Genomic DNA, 26611 nt, shown 5'->3' with positions numbered 1-26611 from the left:
TAGAGCATGTAATCAACTGACTTTAAAATCATATAGAAAAATATAAGATTGATGTTTCAAATGTATGAAAAATAGATGTGAAAAGCTCTCAACCAACAGATACTCAATTGATTAAAGTATATTAGTTGATTATAGCAAAGGCTTTACTTAATTTGTTCAATATATGCTTCGATTATGATGCATTATAGATACTCGAATAATCTCAAAGCATACTAGAGTATAAGAAGGGTTTACTCATAATTATATGAAGTGACAAACTTGATTAAAACTTTAGAAGAATAGATTTTGTATATCACATACTCAAGCTAGAACGTTGTAATAATCGACTGAATTATTTCAACACTCAATTAATCATAATGTTGAGCATGTAAAGGGCTTTTTATACTAAGCTGATTTTCAAAAATATTTTCTCAAAAGTTTATCATGCTCGATTTGATATGTGAACATATTTAGCCATTTTGGAAATACATAAGTATATGAGCATGAAGTTCTCCAATTAAAAATATTTTAGAGATCATCAATAAACGAAATTTACCAAAAATAAATTTTCAAAAAAAATATTTTCTCCATAAATCAAAACACAAATTTCTCAACAGGGAGGATTTGCCCTCAAATCTAGTAAGTTGTTATCTTCCACATAAGGAGACAAGTCATTAATGTTGAAAGTTGTAGAAATGTTGTATTCCGTAGGAAGTTCTAGTTTGTGGTCATTATTTCCAATCTGTTCCAAAATCTTGAATGGTTCATCTGCGCATGGCATGAGTTTAGACTTTCTCCTAGCTGGAAATCTTTCTTTTTGAAGGTGAACCCATACCAGATCTCTTGGAGAAAACTGTCTATCCTTCTTGTGTTTATTAGTTGCCTTCTTGTACGCTTCGTTTTCCTTCTCAATTTGTGCTTTAATATGTTCATAAAGCATGTTCATAATCTTAGCCCTAGTTTTTCCATCAAAGCAGACTCTATCATTGTTTAGCAAAGGTGTGAGGCCAATGGAAGCGATGGGATTGGTCCCATATACAATTTCAAATAGAATGTGTCTTGTGGTGTTGTGCTTGCTTCGATTGTAAGCAAATTCTGCATTAGTAAGCCATTCATCCCAAGTCTTCATATTGTTGCCAATCAAAGTTCGCAACAGGGTAGAGAGAGTGTCATTGACCACCTCAGTTTGGTCATCAGTTTGAGGGTAGCAAGCTATGTTGTAAAGTAATTTAGTACCCACTTTTCACCACAAAGTCTTCCAAAAGTAGCTTAGGAATTTAACATCTTGATCAAAACAATGCTTTTTGGTACCCCATAAAGTTTTATGACTTCTTTGAAAAATAGGTTTGTGATGTGAGATGCATAATCAGTTTTGTGGCATGGTATGAAATAAGCCATTTTTGAATAATGGCTTGGACATTCTTGAGCATTCCTAGATAGTAGAAGTGCTCTTGAAATGCAACCAAAGTTTTATTGATTCCAAAGTGTCCCGCAAGTCCTCCACTATGTGCTTCTTAGATTAGTAGTTCTCAGGTTAAGCCTTGAGGGATGCACAGTTTTCCTAACTTGAATAGGAAGCCTTCATGTTTAACAAACTTATCGACTGCCTTCCCCTCACAAGCTGCATATATGCTGGAAAAATTAAAATCTTCTACATATAATTCCTTAAGAAACTCAAAGCCTAGTAGCTTAGTATTAAGGATTGATAGTAAGGCAGGCATGTCTTCTTGATAATGCATTGGCACCCATGTTTGTACTTCATGTTTTGTACTTGATGATATAGGGGAATGGTTCTAGGAATTCCACCCATTGGGCATGTCTTCGACTGAGCTTGCTTTTCCCTTTAAATACTTCCAAGATTCATGATCAGTGTGGATTATAAACTCTCATGGAAGTAGATAGTATTGTTTTGCTCTTATGTTTTGGTTTTGATGAGGAAAAACATTATTTTCTTGTTTCTTCTTATCTTTATGCCCTAAATCATTTCATAAGATAATTTAGTTTCAAAATGAAAATCAATTTCAAATCTTGTCAATCTTATGTCAAACATCTTGAGGGCACATGAAAAATCAAGATTTCATATCATAAGATTCTCTTAATTAAATTTGTTTTAATGAAATGAGTTTTAAAGTTTTGGAGAAAATTCATTTAAAAAGCAAAAGACAAGCTATCGACTGGTTCTAAGGAACTGTTGACCATTTTGGTCCTTGTTATCGATTAGTTTTCATAGGTTGTCGATTAGTAGAATGTTAGCTCTAAGCCAAGTACAATCGATAGCTACTACATGCAAACTTGTCGACTGTTTTTTAGCATGTCGACCATTTTTGCCCCTCATGTCGACCGATTTTCAAATTTTTGAACTAAGTTGTCAACCGATTCTTAGAATTTGTCGACTATTTTTCTCGCAGACTTTCCAATGGCTAGTTCTAGAACATCATTAAATGTTTCCAACTACCACCAATGGCCAAATTTTTCAAATGGCTCGTCAAGCTCCATAAATACAGATCTGGTGGAGTAATTAAAGGAGTTAGAGAACTTATTGCAAGCATTCAATTATCCACTACTCTCAAGTGATGATAACCTATGCTTGATGGCACAACATGAAGATCATGAGATAATATTTCATTACTATCGATACAGAGAAAGACCAATGTCGTCACCCAAAATGGGGGTGAATTAGGTGTATTGGAGATTTTTGCAATATTAAAAAATATGCATCAATGCTGATTTGAAAATATATTTTTCATGACATAAAGCAAGATGCAACAGTTCAATATAAATTTATATGCATTAATATATTTTTCATAAAGATTATCCTAAACATATTTTAGACATAGAATATGTATAGAAAAGTAGTTGCATTTGAAAAAAGAAATAAGGAAACTATTATGTTGGCAGTAATAATATTCTGTTTTTACTTCTAAATTTTAATTTTCAAATCTCACGGAAAGCATATGCATTTGAGAAGTATGCATGGAAGCAGTGATGTTAAAAATCTTTTATGTTTGCAATGAAAATTGGAACTACTATGCTTAAAACTAATGAGCTGAATTCAAATGAGAAAACATTGTAAGACAGATAAAAAACAATACCATCAAAACATAAGAAGCAGTCCCAAGACATAGCAGTCTAGAGTGGTTCGGCTAACAATGCTAGTTTACTACCTTAGCTGCTCACTAAGAATTTTAAAACATTCAATAATGGATTTGGCTTTTAAGGGATCAACTACAACTCATATACAGTTTTTATAGATTCAATTGAAACCTCCACTTTTTGTAGGCTAAATAGGAACCCTAACTTTTATAAGAGTAGTTGTAACCACCGCTTTTGTAGACTAAGCAGTAATCTTTGCTTTTAAGAATAAAACAACACAAATATATACCTTTTATGAGCTAAGATAGAACCTTTACAAACACTTGTTGAAAGATGAGATAAAGGTTAAACTCACAACAAAAATTACCTTCAAAGAATGAGAAATACAGTAGATAAAGGAATAGACAAAAGAGGTGAAAAGAATATGAATGGTAATGCACTCCACTCTCGTGTTCTTAATTTCTAGTTCAAGAAGATCTTCATGTGGCTCGACCAGATAATGGCTTGAGGTGAAGGAATATGAGCATAAAAGACTAACTCAACAACATAGTATGGCTTGAAAACGGATTCGACTTGGCTGTGTCTAGGTTTAGGCTAACTAGACATTGTTGGACAATAGCACTTGATCTTTTATAGAAGCTTTTAGACTTAAAATTAGCACATGTTATCTGAACATACTCATAACTTTTTTTTTATTTAACTGATAACAGTCAAATTAGTCAATAAAAATATGCATGATTTTTAAGATAAAACTTTTTGCACATTATACATAAACATATTTATCATTTTGTTATAAGAGAACGTAATCAAACCTTATAAAATAATGAAATAAATCTCGAATGGTCAAAACTCTCATCTTTGACATCTCTGAGTAACAGCTATAAAATTCAAAATCTAACAGAAAATACTTAAGTATCTTTTAGCATTTCTAGACTAATTTTGATCTTAACTTGATTAGATTTATTATGTATTCAATTATATTTTAAGTTTACTCGAGTATGATCAATTCACTACTCTATTAATTTTAATTCTAGAGACTTAACTAGATTTCAGGTCATCCTTACTTGATTATATAAGATATTCACTAGAGTATAAAAAAAATATTACTTGATCAATAAAAATACTTTACTCGAGTAAAATGATACCCAATACCTTGACGTAAGGTTATTTGATTACTAATAGATTCACTTGAGTGCACAAGGTAATTACTAGATTATCAAAACTACCTTACTCAGTTAAAATAATAATGACTGAGAGTTGCATTTCATACTGAAGTAGAAGAAATTTGATAGTTGAGTGCTTTTAACCTTTACTCAATTATTCTAATATATATAATTGATTAATTTAAAAATACTCTTAATATTACTCGATTATTCTTAAAACTTACTCGATTGATTTTTACTAAAAAGCTTTACTGATTAACCTTGCACACTTGATTAACTACTTATTTATTTTCAATAAATACTCAATTGTTTTGAACAAGTACTTGATTATTTGAAAATTTTACTTGATAAAAGAATTTTGATAAACATAAGAATTTTTTGAATTATTTTAGTCATTATTATTAAACTAAATTTATTAAAAAAAAATTCTCATTAAATCAAAACATAAATTTCTAAAAAAGAAAGCGCGAGAGTTCATGAGATCCATTTTTAAACTTTCCTTTACATTTTTATATATGAACACACAAATATATACATGTATTTATTTATATATGAGTACAAAAATACATACTTATAAATACTTATAAGTACGCAAACATATATACATATATAAACGTAAGTAGGCACACATATATATGTATAGATGTATTATACCTATGTGCGCACATTACATATACATACACATGTAAATATATTGCATATCTATATGGACTTATATATAAATACATAAATATTATACATCTATGTACACATTAGCATTAGTGTACATATTACACATAAATATATATATTTTTATATGCATATATATATGTTTATATATACCTATACAGGTATATATATGTTTGTATGCCTAATTGGATGTAGAACGCAAATATAAGCGTATGTATATGCATATATGTATACATATAATGTATGCACATACATGTATACAAGTTTACGTGTATATAGCTCCCAATATATAGATCAAACGATTGAATGAGCAATATGTTAGTGTCAATCTAATGAACTGTGAGTTCGATCATCGCCTTACGTAAGGGTCAAACGCCTAACCTGCAATTTACCTCTCCTGACGTAATCAAGAGCATGAGTATCGGGGCAGGACAAAGACGATCATCCCAAGTTTATGTATATATATATATATAAATATTTTAATAAATGTATCTAAGAATAAAATAATTTTAAAAATTTGTTTTTAAATATTAAAATTTAAAACTATAGTAAATATTTATGTAATGGATCTGATTTGGTCTAGATCCATCTATATATGGATCTAGACCCAAATGAATTTAAACTAAATTTAAATGGATCTGGACTATATCTAAATTAGATGTGGTCATTGACAGACTTAATTTTAACTAATTTGACCCTTAAGGGGAAAAATATAATAATTTGTCTCTCTTAATCTTAGCATCGCTAGCATGAATAAGAGTCATTCAAATCACATCTCAACTCGAGCAGCTTGTTAAGAAAAATGGGAGCTTGAGCTTGACAGAAATTAAAAAAAAAAAAAAAATTGAACTTGAGTTCATTAAAAATTTATCAAACTTGACATCATTAATAATTTATTGAATTTAAGCTCGACTTGTTAGAATTTTTTTTTAATTAAAGTCAATTAAACCTATTTTATATAATAAAAAATATAACAAATATAAATATAAATTCTCAAAATAAATACAACAACATTGTTCAAACAAATATAAATATTTTTATCACAAATATAAGAATAAATAATAAAATAAATATAAATTTTAAATACAATAATATAATAATAAACATGTTCAAAACTACTTGTCCATGAACACAAATATGTTCAATCTTCAATCCTCAATCAACCACCAACTCTATGACAAAGGAAGCTATACAACATCCTTCTCCTATTAATAAAAATACAAGAATTAATAATTATTACCAATATCAAGTTATCAACTAATAGAGGAAATTAGGAGCAAGGAAAAAAGTTAACACTTACTCTTTTTTTTTGCTCATGATGTCATAATAAGCTTTAAGTCAATCCTTTCCACACATCAACACTTGAACTCTGTCCATTCCCAAATTTGAGGAGTATTTATCTATAAGGCAACAACTAACACTAAATGTTGATTTCAAAATAATTGTGGTAATAAGAATTGACAAAACACCACAAGTCATTTTGTATAAAATATGGAATTTTATTAATTTTCCTTCCACCATTGTGAAATAATAAATAAACCATTTTTGTCATGAGCCTATTTATGAACTTATTTGAGAGCGTTGTTTGCGAGTCAAGTCAAGTCGAGTTTTATCTTAATCAAGCTAAGTTTTATCTTTACTTAATCTCAACTTATTTATAAGTCTAGTTCCAAATTAGAATTCAAACTCAAGTCGTTTATAATATAAGTCGAATATGAACGAGTTCTTATCAATTTAAATGTCAAGCCACTCACACGTGATTCGGCTCATGAGATAGTCTAATTGCCCTCTTTTTATTTATTTCCTTTTGGAAAGTTAAAAATATTCACCCTTAAAAAGTGATGCATGCACTAAATAATTCCAAATCTTAAAAAAATAATAATACAATTCTCAATCCTTTTTGCAACAAAATCATATTAGAATAATTTAATTTTGGAAACAAATAATTAGTGATTGTTGTTGCCTAACTATAATAATTAAATTTATTTATTTTATAAAATAGCATGGTAGAGTCCAGGCAAGAGGTCAAAATCTGTGGCACTAATGGGGCTAAGCTCAATTCGTTGTCTAGGAGAGCTAAAAGGATGTAGGGAGTCTTATGATGGCTTTTGAAGGTCTTCAGGGATCTTGTTCCTCGAAGGGTCTTTGACTAGCTAGTCTCCCATTAGGTCCAAAGGGTTTTTGAATGAGTGGCATCGAATGGGTCTACAACAAATGAGTAATTAGAAGGCAAGCGGGGAGCTTACCTACGCAGACCCTCCGATGCCTAAGATAGATGATGATGTCATAGAGTAGAAGTATGAATATATGTATGTGGTGTGTAACGACCCGCCTCTCGGAGTCTCTACCGCGAATAGAGGATCCGTGAGAGGGTCATTATTTAAATAATATTGAACAAAACACACCATAACTCACACATAACCCTTATAAATACCATAACCAGTTATCACATAACATCTAATAATTATTCTCACATAAGCATTCACAACGTGTTCCTATCTGGCTTACATAATACACATACATCTCAAAACATAAAACATTAACCTTAATACAAGCACAATGACACTCATGATCTAGTCTCGGAAGAACTCTGCACTTTCTATCCTGACTCGACGATTTGAACCCAACCCCTCATCGTACCTGATATCACATACGAATCCCTAACCTTGAATGATAGAAAGAAAACGTGAGTCGCGAAACTCGGCAGGCTCATGAAAGAAAGGTTGTAGGTTAAAGACAGAACTTTTCCTATAACACCCCATATAAATCATGTCAATGCAACATGTCATACCATGAACCATACGTACTTCCACCTTGAATGCATATCATAAAGTAACCTTGCACATAAAACGGTCCTTGGAGCCCAGAAAAAACACATATTGGTGCCCAAGTACCACATACAAACCTATGGCAGCCTTCGATAGACTACCATATCATCATTTCTGATATGTCTTTTCTTATCCTTCAAAGCCTTGCACTCCCCGGCTAATCTATTGGGTCTGTGCCTCACAATCCACCCATATCATAGCCTTGCACTCCCCGACTAATCTACCGGGTCCGTGCCGCACTCCCCGGCTAACCTACCGGGTCCGTGCCATCATCAAAATCACTCTCCTCACCATGCAATGCAACACATAAGAAGTGCAATGGCATCTGTAGTATAAACGTGATGTCAAGGCCCCCATAAACCAAACATCAGGCCATGCTACGCCCACATAAGAATATACACATGCGAAATGCTTCTAAATGCATCAACTCATCTAGGGAACCCAAGTTGGCTCTTAGACCAACTGGGTCATGCAAATATTCACACATCTCATCACACACAACGCATGTGCCAACAATGAATGCAACCCAATCCTTATGTAGCACACACATCGAGATATGCACAAACCAATGTGGGAATTTGACAATACCAGCTCTTTTGGCCCATCTAACGCTTATCGTAACAGCCGATGACTAGCGCCCATACATCCAGCCATCCACGGCCACAACCCACGGTCGACAGTCAGTGGCTTTGTACCCCATACCCTTAAGACACACACGATCAACATTTAATTCATAACTTTTAGACTTAACTTTACATAACATTTATCTGTAACTCTTCACGTACATAACCACATAAACATAATAATACCGTTCTCATTCTCATCTCTTATCGTGTTAATGAACCATTCACTTTTCTCATTAAACCCTTTAACATAACCCATAATCCATACCGACTCTTCTAAGAACCTAACCTATCAGGTTCGGCATCATTCCCAAGAAAAGCGGAGTGGTACGAAGCCCCATGATGGAGGAAGTGAACGACACCGATATATCACTTACTTAACTTATTTACTCACCAATAGATCCATTATTAACATATAAGTTATGGAATGGTTGCCACATAGATTATCATTATTAATGTGTGGAACCGAATCACGGTGAGGGAGGGATTAAAATATGAAAAATAACGAAGATTCTTATAGGAAATAAAGAACATAAGGGAAATGTTAGGAGCTTACCTTAATTTGGTTGATTCTTGCCTTTTCTGGCTCCTGATGCGAAGTAAAACGTTTCATAACAATTAATACAATCGTGACTTAAATTAATTAATTCTAACTGTGTAAATTGTATAATCTAACCTTATAAAATTTATAATTTAAACATATAATATTTATACTAATTTTTACCCACTTACCTGATCACTTTAAACGCTAAATATCCTAAGATTTTCCCCATTTCCCTCACTTTTTCTCTCTCTTCTCGCACTGCCCAAGCTTCTCTTCTTCTCCCTCATTTTTCTCTCGATTTTCTGGCTCGGATAAGGCCAAAATTGGCCTTTAAATTGGGCAAAACAGAGGGCTGAGACGCGGTCACATGACAACCACTGGGCCTCGCATGGTACCGCCACATTAGGGCCGAAACAACGTCGTTTCGGCCCTGTCTCTTGGCCAAAATAATTGGCCATTTCCTCTCGCGCGCGCTGCCTCAATGCGGAATCAAACCTGCGCTCCCCGCCATCACCCACACGCACGAGACCAGCTAGGTTGGCCGCTTCTTCACTATATAAACGCCCCCCATTAATTATAAAGAGACCCCATGGCAAGTTCCCAAAATTACACCAGCACCCCAAAAACTTCCAAAATTCACACAAACACCCCTATAACTCATTTTTTCCCCTTGTTTCACTTATATCCTAAAATTTTCAAAAATCCACTAATTTAATTTATTTCATTCTTTCATTATTTCCATAAATACCCCAAATAAAGTTATTAATTGTCTTAATTTCATATTTCCTCAAAACAACATAAATGAATATTCTCTTAAATCCTCAAATATTCCATAATAACTTCAAATACCAAAATTAATAATCATTATTTATCTCCCTAATTTCGGAATATTACATGGTGTGTCTCGAATGACTGTTTTCGGATGGGAGTCTTCTGATGGTTAGTCTCTTGAAGGGTTCAGGGTGGATTGGGTTCAAAGTCTTTGGGTCTAGATCTGGGTCCTTATGTGTGTCATTTTGGCATGTAGTACACGGGTTATTTATAGACGTTGGTGGTTGGGGTCCACGTGACACGTGGTGTTATTGATATGTGTCTCGACTCTTCGAAGGGAAATGCATTGAATGAGATCGAAGGTATATCTGGAACAAAATGCCCCGATGAATATCTTTTCAATGGGTTTGAAGACTCATTGGAGTTATCGGGTGACTCGAGTTCGAAAGACCCTTCGGGTAGGTCCTGGACTTCTATGATGCTAAGGTTTGGAGCAATCTAGAAACTCTTTGGAGTCTCCGAAAGAGTCTTTAGGGTCATTTGAGTCCTTGATTTTCTTGAGATACTTCTTTGATTTTTGAGTTTTTAACTTTGATTTTCTTAAAACACCCCAGAATAAAGTAGAAATGTTATTAGTATCTTTAGTGATAATTTATTATTATGTAGGTAATTAGTGACATTTTATTATTATTATTATAGATATATATTAAATGATTTAAAAATATAATATAATATTTAGATAAATTTATTTATTTTTATCTCTAATAATTATATTTAACTATAATTTTCTGTTGGAAAAAGACAATTTTGTTGCGTTATCGTGGATAGTACATTGGGATAGGCGTGGACAATCACAGCCGAGCAAGCAAACAGCAGGATGAGTGTGATTAACGAAACTGATTATGATTATTCTCATTAACTGTGATTAATACCAGCCAGCTGCGATAAGTATATTCCACATAGATAAAGTGGATTTAACAAGGCTTGGAATCCGGCGAGAGAAATCGCATTCAGACTTCGTAAGGGGAGTGAGAGAGAGAGATGGAGACTTCTAGAGAGAGAAACCGTACGGTGAAGCGAAGGATCTGAAGTCTACGAGAAGGTGAGTGAGGGAAAGAGAGGCCTTACGCTTCTGATCTGAAATTTGATGATTTCTTGTGATGTATATCTACAGTTTTCCCTAATTTTGGCCTTTCTTCCTCTCTTATGGCTAGATTTCAAGGTTTGCTCTCTGGATTCTTCTTACGGAAATGCCTGTAAAAATTTCATGTTTTCCGAGCTCTCTTTGTTACTACTGCTGGTGGAAGCTGTTTCTCTCTTTTCAGTTTTCCCTAATTTGTTTTAGTTTTTTTTTTCTTTTTAGTTTTTATCGATTTTCTTGAGCATGTACAGGAAAATTGTTGAATGTTGGGGGATCTTTGTGTGCGTGTTTACCCATAGCAGTCATGGACTTGGCCATTTGGGCTGTTGTTGAGCTTAGGTTATTTATTTTTGGAGTTCTTGTGTGAAGTTTCTAAAATCGGGTTTCTCTAATTCACTTGAATTTTGCGAATCTGGCACATCATTTAAAATTTTGAATCCGTATCTCCTTCAGGTTTTGGCTGTGCTATTTCTTTCTTTTACCTGTCTATTTTCCTGCTTGGTTTAAATTTGTTGATGCTCTCGGGAAATTTTTATTTGGTCTTTTGGGAATTGCTAGCTGTGATCTACTTTTGCCTTTTGGTTGTCATTCTAGATTTAAATTTCAATTACAAATAGTTTATAGATAACCGCATTGTTTTTTGAAAAGAATGTTTGAAGAGGTTCTGAGATGCTATTTCTAGTTTAATGGGTATTTTAGTCCACTTATTAAGTCCATTTGAGGGTTATTTTTTAGAGGAATTTTTAAAAATACTACAATTCTTAAAACAAATTAACAAAATACTGCATGTTTCAAACAATTTAATGAATCCATGCTGGAAGTGGGGCCAGTGCAACAATTTGAGCCAGATAAAACACGCTCTTGAAAAAAGTGAATTAGTGTAAAACTCGCGCCTCATAGGAGCGAGTTCAAATTTGCAAAGCAGCATTACACCGCTATGCAAAATTCAACTTGTGAAACTTGCTCCCAAGAGTGCAAGTTTTACAAGTGCATGAGCACCTTGGGTGAGGCTGCCTTGCACAAGGTTGGCTTGTGTAAACACTGGAACTTGCTCCCCATGGGAGACAGTTCCATGGAAACTTGCTCTTCACAAGAGTGAATTTGTTTGATTAAAGTTGCCATGCTAGCTCCTCTTCCAGCATGGACTGCCATAGTGGAAGAAATGTAGTAGTTTGTTAATTTGTTCAGAAACTATAGTATTTTATTAAATTTTTTAAAAATTGTGATATTTTTAAAAGATTCCTCTATTTTTTTACAGGAATCATCTTTCCTTGCTTTTTTCTTTTGCCTTATCCAACATTGTCACTTCATTACCTTAGTCATTAAGATTTTAGAAAAATTCTGAACTAAATAATCAGTTGGTATGCAGTTATCTATGCAAGAAAATGTTGTTGATTTCTGGTCACCATTTGGCCTAAGTGGAAGCAGTTGAGCATACTTTATGAGAAAATATAGGGAAAATAAGTTATTTATATATATTCTGGTTGGTATCAAACAGAGTGGAGGAAATGTCATTCCGCAGCATAGTCCGTGATGTAAGGGATGGCCTTGGGAGCTTATCAAGACGGAGTTTTGAGGTGAGGCTACCAGGGCATCACAGGGGGAGATCTCATGGTGCAGTCCATGAGTTGCATGACCAGCCTCTTGTCATCCAGAATAGCTGTTGGGCTAACCTCCCTCCTGAGCTTCTTCAAGATGTGATTAAAAGGTTAGAGGCTAGTGAGGGTACATGGCCTGGACGCAAAAATGTTGTTGCTTGTGCTGCTGTGTGCAGGTCATGGAGGGAAATGTGCAGAGAAATTGTTCAAAGCCCTGAGTTTTCTGGCAAAATTACCTTTCCTGTTTCCCTGAAGCAGGTTAATTTTCTGTACTCATTATATTGTCTCTTTATGCATTAGGCTACCTGTTTTGTAATCTCACCTAAAATTTTCTTTTGAAAATATATAATTGTAGAAAATTTAAATGCAAATGGATGACTTCTATATTAAAGCTGCATGGCATTGTTACAGTTCTGACTTATTTGTCTTTAACAGCCAGGGCCTCGGGATGGAACCATTCAGTGTTTCATTAAGAGAGACAAAGCTAACGTTACTTACCACCTCTACCTTTCCCTTAGTCCTGGTAAGGAAGTTGTTTCCATTTAACCATTTAATTTCTATTAGTTTGTGAAGTATCAGTTCTTGTATTAGAAGTCTTCTCCTCCTTGTTTAGCCCTGACCCAGTCTCTTCATTGATATGCTAGACAAAAATATTGCCCCCCTGTGGCACAAGAATTCTAGCATTTTTCTCTGAATTTATCATTGTGTTTGTGGAAACCAGCAACTTGTAGATTTGTACTTTTTCTGTGTTTATATTTGTAATTTCGTGGTTTCATCTGATACAGTACTTGTTGGAAAGGCCAATCTTTTGTTTACTAACCACAGATTCTCTAATCAAATCCAATTGAGATTAAATAAGGAAAAACAAAATGTCAACAGTAAGAGGTCAAATTTGATACTGATGACACCACAATGAAACATTGTTGAATGCCCTTTCAATTTGGTCCCATTATATGTATGAAGCTCTGTTAGGACAGTGATCCTTTATCTGCAATGCACTGAACTCCTAAACAACATCTCTGCAGGGGCTAAGAAATGAGGTTGCTTCTGAAGTTATCTGTAACATCTTTGAAAACTGTTCCCGGTTTTCTCTGCAAGACATTTATTTGCTAGTCCTATAAACCACCCCTTTGGGACTGATTTGTGTAGTTCTGACTGAAGAACCCTGATCGGTTGATCAGGGTTCTTCTGATCTGAAGAACGTAGGCTGGTCAGGTCAGGGTTCTTCCAGTTGAAGAATCCAGGTCGATCGCCTAGGTTCTAATTCCCTAATTTGTCATTCCACTTCTCTCTCTCTCTCTCTCTCTCCCCCCTCAATTTCTCTTCTCTCTTTCTCCAGCTGTGGATGAGTGAGTTCTTCGATTGCCTGATCTCTCTCTTTCTTCCTTCCCTGCTCCCTTCCCCCCTCCCAATTTTCTCTCAGAGGGGTGAACCCAATCTGGGTTCTTCCATTCTTTGAATTAGATCATTCTTTGGATTCGAAGCACCTGGCTGGGTTCAATGAATCTAAAGAATCAATGCCAACCGCCACTATTTATTTTTCTCTTTTTTGGTTATTTTCTTAAATGAAAGGGGAGAGAGAAAGGGGAGGGAACAGAGAGAAAGAGGAAAGAAAAAAAATACAAGGGTAAATTTGTCAATTTACTTTTTTTTTTTTTTAAAGATGGGTGGTTTTGTAGTTTCTCAAACTAGGGGGATGGTCTATGTAATTATGCCACACCTCAGGGGTGGTCACACTTTGACCTACTTATTTTTAATGTCGAGATTGATATTTTTTCCATAATTTAAGTTTATTATTCACGTCTTTTTTTATTGCATCCACTAAGACAACATCTTCTTCAAATAGTGTATGCTAAGTCACTTCTCGTTAGGAAATTTGATTTATGTTATTTTTGAATTAGATTTTAGATTTTTTAACTGTTATTTTTATTAGTCGATTTGTGGGGACTTGTAACTTGAAATTTTATCTTTTCTTTTTTAGTTAAACCTTAGCCTATAAATGGACATCAGTAATGTAATCAAGTATGGTGGTTGATTTGGAATACAATTGTGATGTGATTTCTTCCCCTTTCTAAAATTGTACTCGAGCTCCATCATGAGTTATTTTGCCCCAAAAAAAGAGGGGTTCTAGTGGAACAGAATACATGATGTCAAGCCAAGAGCATCTTCATTCCTATATAAAAATGTAAGGATCCACAATGTATCGCACCTTCAAGTTGCATGTTGCTTTCTATCATATCGTTTCAAACAAAGTTTTACCATAACATTTCTCTAATTTGGAGCCAACATAAAATTGACTTCTATTTCTGCATCTGGTCTCCTTCTCCCTCTCTACTTCTTCTTCCTCCCCCGTTCCCCAGATTTCATTTTCCCCCCCTCCATTTTCTTCTCTCCTCCTTTAATTTTCTGTAATCTTTATATTCTCCTACATCATTTCTTTGGATGTGATTTGTGAACCATCACAAGAGCTATGAAGTGAGGGTTTAATGCAAATCATTGATATGATCGAATTGTAATTGAAAAAGTAATAGTATCTCCTTCACAAGTCCCAACACATGTTTCTGCGTAATGAAATACATGTTCGTCTAACATATATATAAACAATCTGAAGTCCTTTTTTTTTTTCAACACCTTCTGCCAGATTTTTATGGGAACTATATATAAGTACCACATGCAAAGATTTTTATTTAGCTCTTCTGAACCTTTCCATTTGACATCTCAATAAGTAAATAGCTTCTTGTTCACCAATTAGGCATTAAACCAAATAGGTTTTTGAAGACTTTGGTTTGTTTCCTTACCCATTGCTCACTTGCCCTCTCCCAAAGTTTTGTTGCATGATTAATTAGGTTTATTTCTCTGTAATTTTCACAACTTTGAACATCTCCTCTATTATCATAAATAGGCACTGAAGTGTTCTTTCTCCCCTTGCCTGAAATCCTCTTTAATTTAAAGATCACATTAAATAATTTGTTAACCAAAAAATGCCATTTCTTCCATGCATTTCTATGCTAATATCAGGATATTATCTAGTCCATTTTTACTATTCTTCATCTTTTGATGTTTGCTTTATTTTGTTTGGACAAATACTTTATAGAATGTATTCCTATATCGTTCATAGTTACTAAAGATTTCCCAACATAACATCATTCTTTTATAAAGTATAGATAAATAATTTATTTTATCTCCAATCACTTAATAATTGTTATTCACGTTTTTTCATTTGTTATCTCCTAATGCCGTATTTTGGTTATTTGCTATTCTTTTCCAGCCTTGCTTGTTGAGAATGGAAAGTTTCTTCTTTCTGCAAAAAGGAATAGGCGAACTACTTGCACAGAGTATGTGATTTCCATGGATGCCGATAACATCTCACGATCAAGCAGCACTTACATAGGGAAACTAAGGTAATAGTGCTAAACAAGAACTCACTGTTCATTCTTGGAGTGTTCATGTCTTCCAAGTTTGACAGATTCTTTACTGGCAACAGCTTTAGAAGTTGAAACATACATTTTTTGGCATCAGTATGTTTTTGGACAATGCTACAATCGAACAAACTGGAATTATTCATATCAGAAAGAACTGGGAGTTATTTGAAGCTATATTACTTTAAATGCCTGTTTTCTCATACTGTTTTTATCTTTCCTTGCTTCTTGTTTCTAACTCCATTGCATTTAGAATTTGAAATTCAGGCTTGATGCATTTTCTGGCATACCGTAATACAGCATGATCTATGGTTGATATGCAATTTGCTTTTCAACTCAATTTTCTAACTTCCTACTTAATTCCATTATGTTTAACTACTATTTTCTTATTAAATATTTTTAAATTTATGCTTGTCTATTTAACACTAGTTGATGTTCCAGTACTCTTTCCTTAAACGTGTTTGCTACTGTTGTAAGTAATGTAGTTGAACAAGAGAAAATATTATTTATTTCCCTCCTTTGTTTTTCTCCTTTTGCGTGTGTGTGTGTGTGTTGGGGGGGGGGGGGGGGGGGGGGGTGTTAGAGTGATATAAGCATAGATGATGGACAAACTAAATTTATGTATCTGACTCCTGATGGGATTAAGGCTTGATATGCTGCTGTTGTAGTTGTGATGAATAGGCAGGTTTTCACTTAATGAGAGAAATGGCTTCTTGGAGTATCAGTTACATTTTGTGGTGCCAAATGCCTCTAGTTTTTTTTTTTTTGGTCATATGTATTTATCTATTTTCCTTGGATGGGGCATTTTGAAGAGAGGGGGGGGAGCCAAAACTTCTTCAACCTCATCTAAGTTTCCGTTAGTATGCTCGGATTTTCTTTTTAATTTTATTCATTATTTTTATTTTATTTTTGGGTAACTAAAGTTGGCTCAGATTTGGTAGCATAAGCTCATAACAGGACTTTTACTATTTAAGGGTATGGTTCCATGATGTGTTTTTGCATAGAAAAGTTAAGGGTTTGAACAGTTGATTTAGTAAAACTCCTTATTTTGTACAAAGCATGCTAGATTGGAACATTTGGGAAGAAGTCACATCTTTGTAGTGTCTTTCAGTACTACTTTTACTAAAATTAGTAGTTCTGTGTTTTTAGATATATATGCATATCATATTGTTTGTAAGCAATATCCAAGGGACTGGACAGCTTAGGTCAATTAAAGAGCTAGTCCAAAATCTTTGTAAAATTTTAGACAAGTTGTTTTACTAGTGGTTGGTCATTTGGTTAATACATGACACTGAGAATAGTTTCTTTCTTTTGTAACAGGTCAAATTTCCTTGGCACTAAATTCATTATATATGACACTCAGCTACCACTTAATAATGCTCAACTTTCCCCATGTGGGCGTACAAGCCGTAGGTTCAACTCAAAGAAAGTTTCTCCCAAAGTCCCTACAGGCAGTTACAACATTGCTGAGGTCACATATGAGCTAAATGTACTAGGGACGAGAGGTCCACGCAAGATGCACTGTGTCATGCACTCAATTCCTGCTTCTGCCCTTGAGCCAGGTGGAACTGTCCCAGGCTATTCAGAGCTCCTGTCTCGCTCTCTTGAAGACTCGTTCAGGAGCATCTCATTCTCAAAATCAATTGGCAGCTCAAATGAATTCAGTAGCTCCCGGATCTCAGACATCATTGGTCCTCATGAGGAAGGAGATGATAGAAAGGACAGACCTTTGGTTCTCCGGAACAAGGCACCAAGATGGCACGAGCAGTTGCAGTGTTGGTGCCTTAACTTCCGGGGTAGGGTAACTGTTGCATCTGTCAAGAATTTCCAACTGATTGCTGCCACACAGCCCGTTGCTGGTGCGCCAGCACCACCACCTCAGCCATCCCAATCTGACCATGACAAGATCATCCTGCAGTTTGGTAAGGTTGGAAAGGATATGTTTACCATGGATTATCGATATCCTCTGTCAGCATTTCAGGCTTTTGCTATCTGTTTGAGCAGCTTTGACACCAAACTGGCATGTGAATAGAAGAAAGAAATAGTTTTAGCTGTTAATGCTCTTACTTGTTAGAGCTTCATAGAATTGGGAGACTTGTATGCCATCAGTGTATAGCTCGAAGCCAGACTGGGAGGTGCTGGAACAATTTTCATGGCACACATTGGAAGAGAGGTTTTGTTTTTTTTGTTTTTTCTTTATCCACCTCAGTTCCCCCCCCCCCCCTCTCCCGCTCCGCTCTGCTTGTAGTTAGTCTGCTTGAATTGTTCAATGCCCTATGGCCCTATGTTGTTAACTTTAATTTGGTATTTTCTTCTATGTTGAATTAACCCTGAAACTTGAGGAAAATTGCCAGAGCTTGCAGTCTCACATGCCATGCCTTATTTTGGCACCTCCAACCTGACATTTAAAGTAAAGCTTTCAATAGACTTCTTTTGCAGATGCATCATGCATGCTTGGTTCCATTCTTTTGTCGTTTGTAGTTCAGTGAGGTTTCTATTAAACTGTGATGTGTAAAATGCAATTAGCGTGGTTTATCCGTATGAGAAAGAGAACGAGTGATGAAGATTTTAGTAAAAGAGTTCACAAGAAATTTTAAATAAGTACGAAATGAGGTTGAAAGGGTCCATAAAAGATATGATCATGAGTATATATAATTAATAAGTTAGAAATCGTGGAACTGAGAATTTATCAAACTAGTAATTCAAGAGAAACAAAATAAGAAAATTAAGTTGTGACTTGAGAAGCAGAACAGGATTGTACAACAATTTTAACCAACGTTACACTTGCATAAGGATGACGGGATCAGATCGAACAATCACGTCGATCACTCACCCAGATCATCTCACATGTAACTCAATACAAAGCTCCCCAGTTTTCCCAGAAACTTTCCACTACACAAGCCAACAGCGTCGCAGCAACGCCGCCGGAGAAATCATCTGAGCCACCGGTGACAGACTTCCGAGGAGTGAGCACTGCTGCCGGCAGCCACTTCAGTGGAAACCCATTTCCAATACCTTAATTTGCAGACCACCAAGTTGGGAGCATCATCAGCCCATCAAAACATGAAATACTTTTGAAGTTTATTAAAAGATGGCAAGGAGTCTGTTTTTCTTATGAAACTGCCCCTTAAAAAGCACACCCTGGCCTGGCCTTTCCATAGTGGAGAAGGCAAGCCCATTATTAGAATCAAATCAATTGTGTATTTGGGAAGTCACCAATCAATTGTGTTTTGGTTGTTAACATCACTACTGCTTATCTTATCTTTTATCTTTTGAGGACGGCAGTTTAGGCTTGTTCTCTTTCAATAATATTGTTTTTGTAATACACTAACAATCAGCAATACTATTTAGATCTGACTCAGGACATTAATATTTACATTATTTAACTTATTATTTAAATTTATAAAAAAAAATCCTCAAATATCTTTTTTATGGATAGAAATACATTTAAATAAATAATTATATAAACTACATAAATATAACCATTAAGTCATTTATATTAAAGTTTACAAACAACAAATATGAGCCAATAATAAATGATAATAGTATTTGAGACCGACCACCACGTGTCGTCTTGACAAATGAACCTCGGGAGTTGAAGCTTCGGATTAGGCTATGTCAAGTCTAGGGAATACAATCTACAAGACAACGGAGTGATGAGGCTAGGATCCCCCGAGGTAAACTCCGACGCTCAAGTCAGTAGAGTAAATGTGGATAGTAAAAAATATAAGAGCTGGAGACTTATCATACCTAATGAGGACCCCTATTTTTCATAGGCAGGTCCGTTATAGGGTATCTGAGATAAAGCTTGAGATGGCGGGTACGACTCCCGAGGACCCCGGTCAAGTTGGAACGGGTCTCGTGGACTAGGCTGGATTTTTTGGACTCCACTCCGAATTACTCTGCAAGTGTCGCCACGTGTCCTTTAACTTGTCGTGTAGGACTGTTCCCCACTCTGCATTGTGGACTTGCCACATGTCAATCTCTCAGACGATCCACGTGGCGGCAAGACTACTAGCACACAAGGGATATTTAGTAATTTAGGTAATACCACATCAGTGATCACCAGAGGGTTTGAGTAGTTGGGATAGCTCGGGAGATCCTCCTCGGAGAAAGTGATGACCACTATCCCTTACCGCATTCTTGGGAATGGTGGAGTCTAACCTATTCTAGGCCCCCAACCCATTATCTTGAGGCCCCGGAACTGTTCCTGCTGCTAATGTGTATAAGATGAACTTCTATCATACTTGCCCGCATGGGCTATTTTCTTCTCTCGGGGGCGATGTTCGACTTCGCTCTTGGAAGTGATCATGAGTAGGAGACCTCCCCCTATTATCCGGATTGGACTCTACTCTGCTCGAGTTCTGGCCTCCTCAGCTAATGAAATCACTGAGGTAACCTCAGTTGATAAGCTTATGAATCTCTTCCTTTAACTGGATGCAGTCATCTGTATCATGGCTGTGGTCGCAGTGGAATAAAAAATACTTCTTTTTGCTTTGAGTGTTGGGCGGAGACTTCGGTAGGGGAGAACGCCGCAGATAATCCTTACCCTCTAGTGCTAGTAGAATCCATGCTCAACTGCGTTGAGAGGAGTATAACTCACTGGGCTTCCACGAGCACCCCTAAAACCCAGGCAATCTTGGGTTCGGGAGGGGTGATAGTTAGTCTTATGTTCTACCACTAACCTTTTCTTCTCTTTCTCTTTTTCCTTTATGTCAGGTTGTTCAACCCGTTTTACCTTTATCATTTCTTCGACGTTGATGTACTTATTAGCTCAGGCAAGGACTTCTGTGAAGGTATAAGGTGGAGTCTTGGTAGAGATGGCAAACGGGCCGGGCCAAATTGGCCCGCTTAAAAACGGGCCAGCAGATTGCTGGCCCTAGCTCGGCCCTACACGGGCCCGCCCAAATTTTTTTTTTATACCATTTTTGGCCCAGAGACAGGCGGCGTGAGCGAGAGAGGGCGAGGGGCGAGACTGAGAGTGAGGGGCGCGGGCGACAGAGGGCGAGCGAGGGGCGCGGGCGAGGGCGAGGGCGAGAGCGAGACAGAGGGCAACAGCGAGGGGCACGGGCGAGGGCGAGACGAGGGCGAAGGCGAGCGAGGGCGAGAGCGAGGGGCGCGGGCGAGGGCGAGGGCGAGAGCGAGGGGTGCAGGCGAGGGCGAGAGTGAGGGCGAGGGCGAGACAGAGGGCGAGCGAGGGCGAGAGCGAGGAGTGTTGGCGAGGGCGAGGGTGAGAGGCGAGGCTGAGGGGGGGCTTGTGGTCGATTAGCGGGCCGGGCCAAATCGGCCCAGCCTTAAATGGGCCAACAAAATGCTGGCCTTAGCCCGGTCCCGGGCCGGGCCCCATCGGGCCGAGCCCATTTTGCCATCTCTAAGTCTTGGCCAAGGACTGAGCGAATGGCCTAGCCCTCAAGCCATTCTAGAGAGCCACCATTTCAATTAGCTGATCAAACTCGTTGATGCTCAAAGCCTCCTCATTAAACCTAGCCACAAAATCCCTTAAAGACTCACCTTGATTTTGCTTGACGTTAACCAAAGCCATAGAAGACTTTCGGTGGCTCTTCAAGAGAGCGTAATGGGCTAAGAAACAGGTTTTTAATTCTTCCCCAACTGTTGATGGAACGATGGGGAAGGCAAGAGTACCACGTCCTAGCATGACCTCCCAAAGTAACTGAAAAAGCCCAACACCACATCGCGTCTAACCTCAATTGCACCAGCATGTGAGAGGAGAAAAGCTCTACATGATCATAGAGGTTTGTGTTTCCTTCATAGAGCTTGATGGATGGGATACGAAACCTTTTCGGATGAACTTTTTCCATGATGTTCTTACTCAAGGGTTGGTTAGAACCGAAGTGGGGTAGCTCCTCATTTCCCTTCTTAAGTTCCTAGACCTGCCTCTCCAGAAAACACAACTACCTCTCATGTCAGGTCTCTTCTTCTCGTGAGGGGGAAAAAGTAGATCTTGCCGCCTTAGAAGGGTGGATTTCCTGGCCTGATTGGTAGGATGGACTAGGTTCCCGAGTAGGAGGAGGTGACTGGTGCTCCTCTCGATGAAGGGGCACCCGCAGATGACACTGCTCATTCTGGTATAGATAACCAGTCAACAACTCAGTTTACTAGTGGACTTGATTTTCCTGCCTGGTGAGTCGATCCTCTAACATTGGATTAGCCGGAGGTGGCAAATCCTCCTCTTACGTCAGGGCCTCTAGATGGGCACTAGCCTAGTTACGGGTCACGTCTTTTCGTGGAGCCATGCTGTTAGTTATGGCAACGAGCAAAAAATCGTTGACACTTGGTTGGAGGTGAGAAGACCAAGGTCCGAGGTAAGGAGAGGAAGTTCGAAGCGCGAGGTATGAAAGAAGAGGTTGGCGAGTATGGATGCCGGCCCCACGATGAGGCGCCAAATAATGATGGTGTTTGAGACCGACCACCACATGCCACCTCGACAAATGGATCTCAGGAGTAAAAGTTTTGGATTCGGTTATGTCGGGCCTCGGGAATACAACCTGCCAGACAACGGATCCCCCGGGGTAAACTCTTACGCTCAAGTCAGTAAAGTAAATGCGGATAGTAAAAAATGTAAGAGCTATAGACTTATCATACCTGGTGAGGACCCCTGCTTTTTATAGGCAGGTCCATTATAGGGCACCTGAGATAAAGTTTGAGATGGGCGAGCACAGCTCCTGAGGACCCCGGTCAAGCTAGAACAGGTCTCATGGTCTAGTTCAGATTTTTCAGACTCCATCCCAGATTACTCTGCAAGCATTGCCATGTGTCCTTTAATTGGTCGTATAAGATTATTCCCTACTTCGCATTGTAAATTTGTCACATGTTAGTCTCTTGAGTAATCCACATGACGAGCGAGACTACTAATGCACAAAGATATTTTAGTAATTTAGGTAATGCCACATCAATAAGTTAGATGGAAAACCAACCCACAACATGGCATAAACCTAAAACCTCTAGTTTTTAGGACTTTTTCATTTTCATTTGATTAAGCTTTAATGTTAAAACGATTAATGTTGTAGTTTAATATAAAATTACAACATTAATTATATTTTTATATATTATCTTCACTTTTAACCTTTTTATCGTTTTTATATTAATCGTATTTTATGCATATTAATACTAAATTATTCATCATTTTAAACATTATAATTGTTTCAAAAAGCTCAAGTGAAAATTATGATTATTTAATATTAGAAAAAGGGAAGAAAAACAAAAGAGATAAAAGAGAACTCACACACATGTGTGTATATGTATCTCGGGGAGACAAAACATTGCCCTAACATCGCCGTCTCTCGCTCCTCTCCGTTCAGCGCCCGGATGCGGACCGGTGGCCGGTGAGTCGTCTAATTTCTCAAGCATCAGTCCCATTTGCGCTCTTGGCGCAAATATCGAGCATATATGTTACTATGATAAATATATAGAATACGTATCTATATGTATAAATTTTCTCTCTGGTGAGATTCTCAATGTATTGAGCAATCCCATTCCCTTTATTCGTCAGTTTCCTATTGGACATATATATGTACTTTGGTTGTCTACAATGGTATTTGATGACTGCTACTGTAATATAAGTGGTTGATGGTGTTTGAAGCTATGAGATTTAAGGGCCATTCTCACTATATTGCCTCAATTATCTGTTCGCAACTATGTATTGATGTTTGGGCTTTAAATGATTGAGCTGAGCGGGAGGTTGTTTCGAACTTGTGAGCTCGATTGTTTTATATGGTTTTTTAAGTTTCGAGTTAAACTAAGAAGATTATGCGTTTCAAAATCTGTTCAAACACGATTTGTTTGAATGGCTGGCAGAACCGGGTCAAGCTTTTGTACGAGTTGACAATCAGTCAAGTTTGAGTGGCTTTGTTTTTCAGGCTCTATGTTATGTTGATAGGTGGACCTAACAATTCTTTTATTGAAATTGTGATGCTAATTTAATCAAACTTTCGGGATTCTGGCCTCCTAAAATTTAGGGTCCGTTTGCCTTCTTTTTTTTTTTTTCTGAGTAGGCCGTTTAATAAAGTTATCCAATAGATGGGATTCTAAAATTAGGTGATCTAACTCCTTCCCTTGGCCCCTGGCCAGATTTTTGTAAGTTAAAAGGTTTTATATGTTTTTTTTTTTTTTGGAAATAATGTTAATAGGGAGTGATGGGTGGTATTTGCATCTGGTCTCCAAACATTTTATGTTGAATTTTTGTACAGATCTGCCCGATAGATCGAAGCATTTTCTTGTATTCTGAAGTGTTGATCTAGGCTAGACTGGATGAGCACGGAAGTTTCAAGCAATTCAGCTGTTCCCTGATCTAAACCTCTATCATCGTCCAAAATTTCTTTTTTTGGGATGTTTTTTCACTAGAATTTGTTTTTTGATTGGTAAAGAAGAGAGATAATAAACTTTATGCCTTAGTTGACATTTCTCTTGTTCAAATGCTATTTTATGTGGACTTCCATTATTGTACAAACTAAGGTTTTCTTTTGAGTTTCTAACTCCCTCTTTCTCCTAATTTGTAGGCAACTCCTCCACTCTTATACATGCACGCATTGGGTTATCTCAAGAACTTTGCAATTGCATGCTCTTTTTTTCCATATGTGATCCTTTTAATTTTCTATTGTTGACTTAGTCTTTCAACTCTTTATTTGTACTAATGCACTTACCCATAAGCCAACACAACGTGAAGATAAAAAGAGAGGTGATAGACAATGGTGGAAAAAGAAAAAAAGATCTCTCTATTTGATGATGTTGAGAATTTACCAATAGATTTATAGATTTGATTTAATGACGGAAGCGTCAATGCGTTGTATTCACTTGGATGTTGAAGTAAAGTTTTGGGAAATGAGAGACACACAGGCAAACAAACAAAGAGAAAATTGATTGGTGGATTTTGGAGGGAGTGAACATTCGGTCTTTGCTAGCTTTGCTTCTTATGATAGTTATAGGTGAGGATGCCTTTCATCTACACTCCATGCATCTAAGTGGCTGGAGTCACTGTACTCTAGCTGGATAGTGGACACAACTGGTGAGGAGGTTGCCTCCACGTTGTTTCAGGTGGTTGTATTTAGTTATATCAGCTAGGTGGCACAACAGTTAAGTGGAGTTGTGTCACGAGACCAGAAAAGGCTATCGTTGCGGTTAAAATTTCGAGTTAAAGATCGGTTATTTCCTATATGTATTTCCCAGTATTTTATTTCCTTGCATATGTTTACTTTCCAGCTAGATAGTTGGTTAGGGTTTACTTTCCAGCTAGGAAGGTTGTTATGGCAGAATCTGCCAGGTGTCTAAATGTTAGAATAGGACAAAATAGTTTGTTAGGGGTGGAGTGATCCTTTGTGGTAGCACTCTTGGCTAAGCTATATAAGCCTATACTCTCTTCTGTAAAAGATATTCAGAAATTCAATCAAAGAATCTGTTATCCCCTCTCTTATTTCTCTCTTTCTCCCTCACGTCTCTTCTATAATTCCCTCCCCTTTCCCCCTCTCTATTTAGTTCACTACCTAGGTTCACACTGAACCAAGGAAGCTGCGGATTGTCACAGCATTGCTGTGACATTTGGTATCAGAGCACAATTCCGGCAAAGAGACCCGATGAGCGTGAGAGATGGCCGAAGGAACACGCATGAAGAACATAGAGTCGCAACTCCAGCAACTCAGCTCGATAGTGGGAGAATTTTAGGACCGGATGGACCGACTGGAAGTCAGCAATCAACAAAACCATGATGCGATCATGACAATTGATCGAAAAATGGAAGGAGGACTTAACCGGATGAGGGAAGATATTAATCAAATGTGGGAGGAGATGGGTAATCAACTTCAACAGTTCATGTTGATGTTTACTTGTCAAAATCAGGTAAGATTGTCTCCCGATTTTCCTCAAAGGGATAAGAATGACCCCATTTTACAGAGAGAGAGGGTGAATCAAGAAAATGTAGCCCATGAGATTGTTATGGAGCAAGGTGATGACATGGAGACCTTGTTAAGAGGGGGACGGGTGGACCGGAATATCCCCCCACCACCAGCATTTCCCATGCCCCGGATGGAGATACCAGTGTTTGAAGGGATTAATCCTAGGTGGTGGATTAGAAAGTGTGAGAGGTTGTTCGAGTGGTACAATGTCCTGATGGAAAGAAGGGTTGCTCTAGCGGCAGCTTACTTTGATGATGGGGTGGACGCATGGTTTCAAGGTTGGACTCGAGGGTGAGAGAACTATACCTGGAGGGAGTTATCTGAAAGGTTGTGTGAGAGGTTTGGGGAGTGGAGCATGTCAGACACCATTGAGGAGTTTAATAAACTAAAACAGGTGGATGATGTGGGAACCTACTTAAAAAGGTTTGAGGAGTTGAGATCCTTAATGAGTAGCCATGACCCGCACTTAACGGAGGCATACTTTGTCTTTAGCTTCCTCAGTGGTCTGGGAGAAGACTTGAGGCCTATGGTGAAGATGATCAGGCCGAGAACGGTGGAGTAGGCAGCTGAAAACGCCAAGTTACAAGAGATGGTGGTGGAGGCCTTGTTAAAGAAGTAGCTTTGTTAAAGAAGCAGAGGGTGCAACAACAAAGGACGGGACACTCAGGAAACTGGCAACAAGGAGGTAACAACAAGGGGGTCAACAAGGAGATGGTAAGAGGTAATGTAGGGGGCAGGAATTTTGTCAATTCCAATTTTGGTGGGAGACCCAATGATCTAAAAAGGCAACTTGGAGCTTGTTATAGATGTGGAGATAGGTATTTTCCTGGCCACCAATGCAAGCGCCAGCTTTTGTTATTAGAAGGCTGAGGAGGAGA

The 26611-nt window shown here is 37.3% G+C and overlaps 1 protein-coding gene and 1 long non-coding RNA gene across 8 annotated transcripts in view; both read left to right on the top strand.

The window, feature by feature from the left end:
• The first annotated feature begins 10612 nt into the window (after positions 1-10612).
• On the top strand, positions 10613-18195 carry LOC127800098 (tubby-like F-box protein 8). 6 transcript variants are annotated; one of them, XM_052334527.1, is made up of 6 exons: positions 10677-10772; positions 10885-10926; positions 12310-12667; positions 12845-12932; positions 15678-15810; positions 17149-18195. In XM_052334527.1, the coding sequence occupies exons 3-6, from the start codon at positions 12320-12322 to the stop codon at positions 17858-17860; spliced, it is 1281 nt and encodes a 426-aa protein (XP_052190487.1). In that variant the 5' UTR covers positions 10677-10772; positions 10885-10926; positions 12310-12319; the 3' UTR covers positions 17861-18195. The 6 variants fall into 6 exon arrangements, with proteins under 6 accessions (XP_052190483.1, XP_052190486.1, XP_052190488.1 ...); XM_052334523.1 differs by lacking the exon at positions 10885-10926 and having other exon boundaries at positions 10613-10772; XM_052334526.1 differs by lacking the exon at positions 10885-10926 and having other exon boundaries at positions 10622-10772; positions 12181-12667.
• A 4880-nt stretch (positions 18196-23075) lies between these two features.
• Positions 23076-26611, top strand: part of LOC127799275 (uncharacterized) — a 48088-nt gene continuing 44552 nt past the window's right edge. For both annotated transcript variants that reach the window (XR_008022584.1, XR_008022585.1), the window contains exon 1: positions 23076-23171. This is a non-coding gene — a long non-coding RNA (uncharacterized LOC127799275). The remainder of the gene's footprint in view (positions 23172-26611) is intronic.

Source organism: Diospyros lotus, chromosome 4 (assembly GCF_014633365.1).
Source record: "Diospyros lotus cultivar Yz01 chromosome 4, ASM1463336v1, whole genome shotgun sequence".
NCBI classification, from domain to species: domain Eukaryota; kingdom Viridiplantae; phylum Streptophyta; class Magnoliopsida; order Ericales; family Ebenaceae; genus Diospyros; species Diospyros lotus.
The sequence above is the reverse complement of the archived record's forward strand: the minus strand, read 5'-3'. Positions and strand labels throughout refer to the sequence as shown.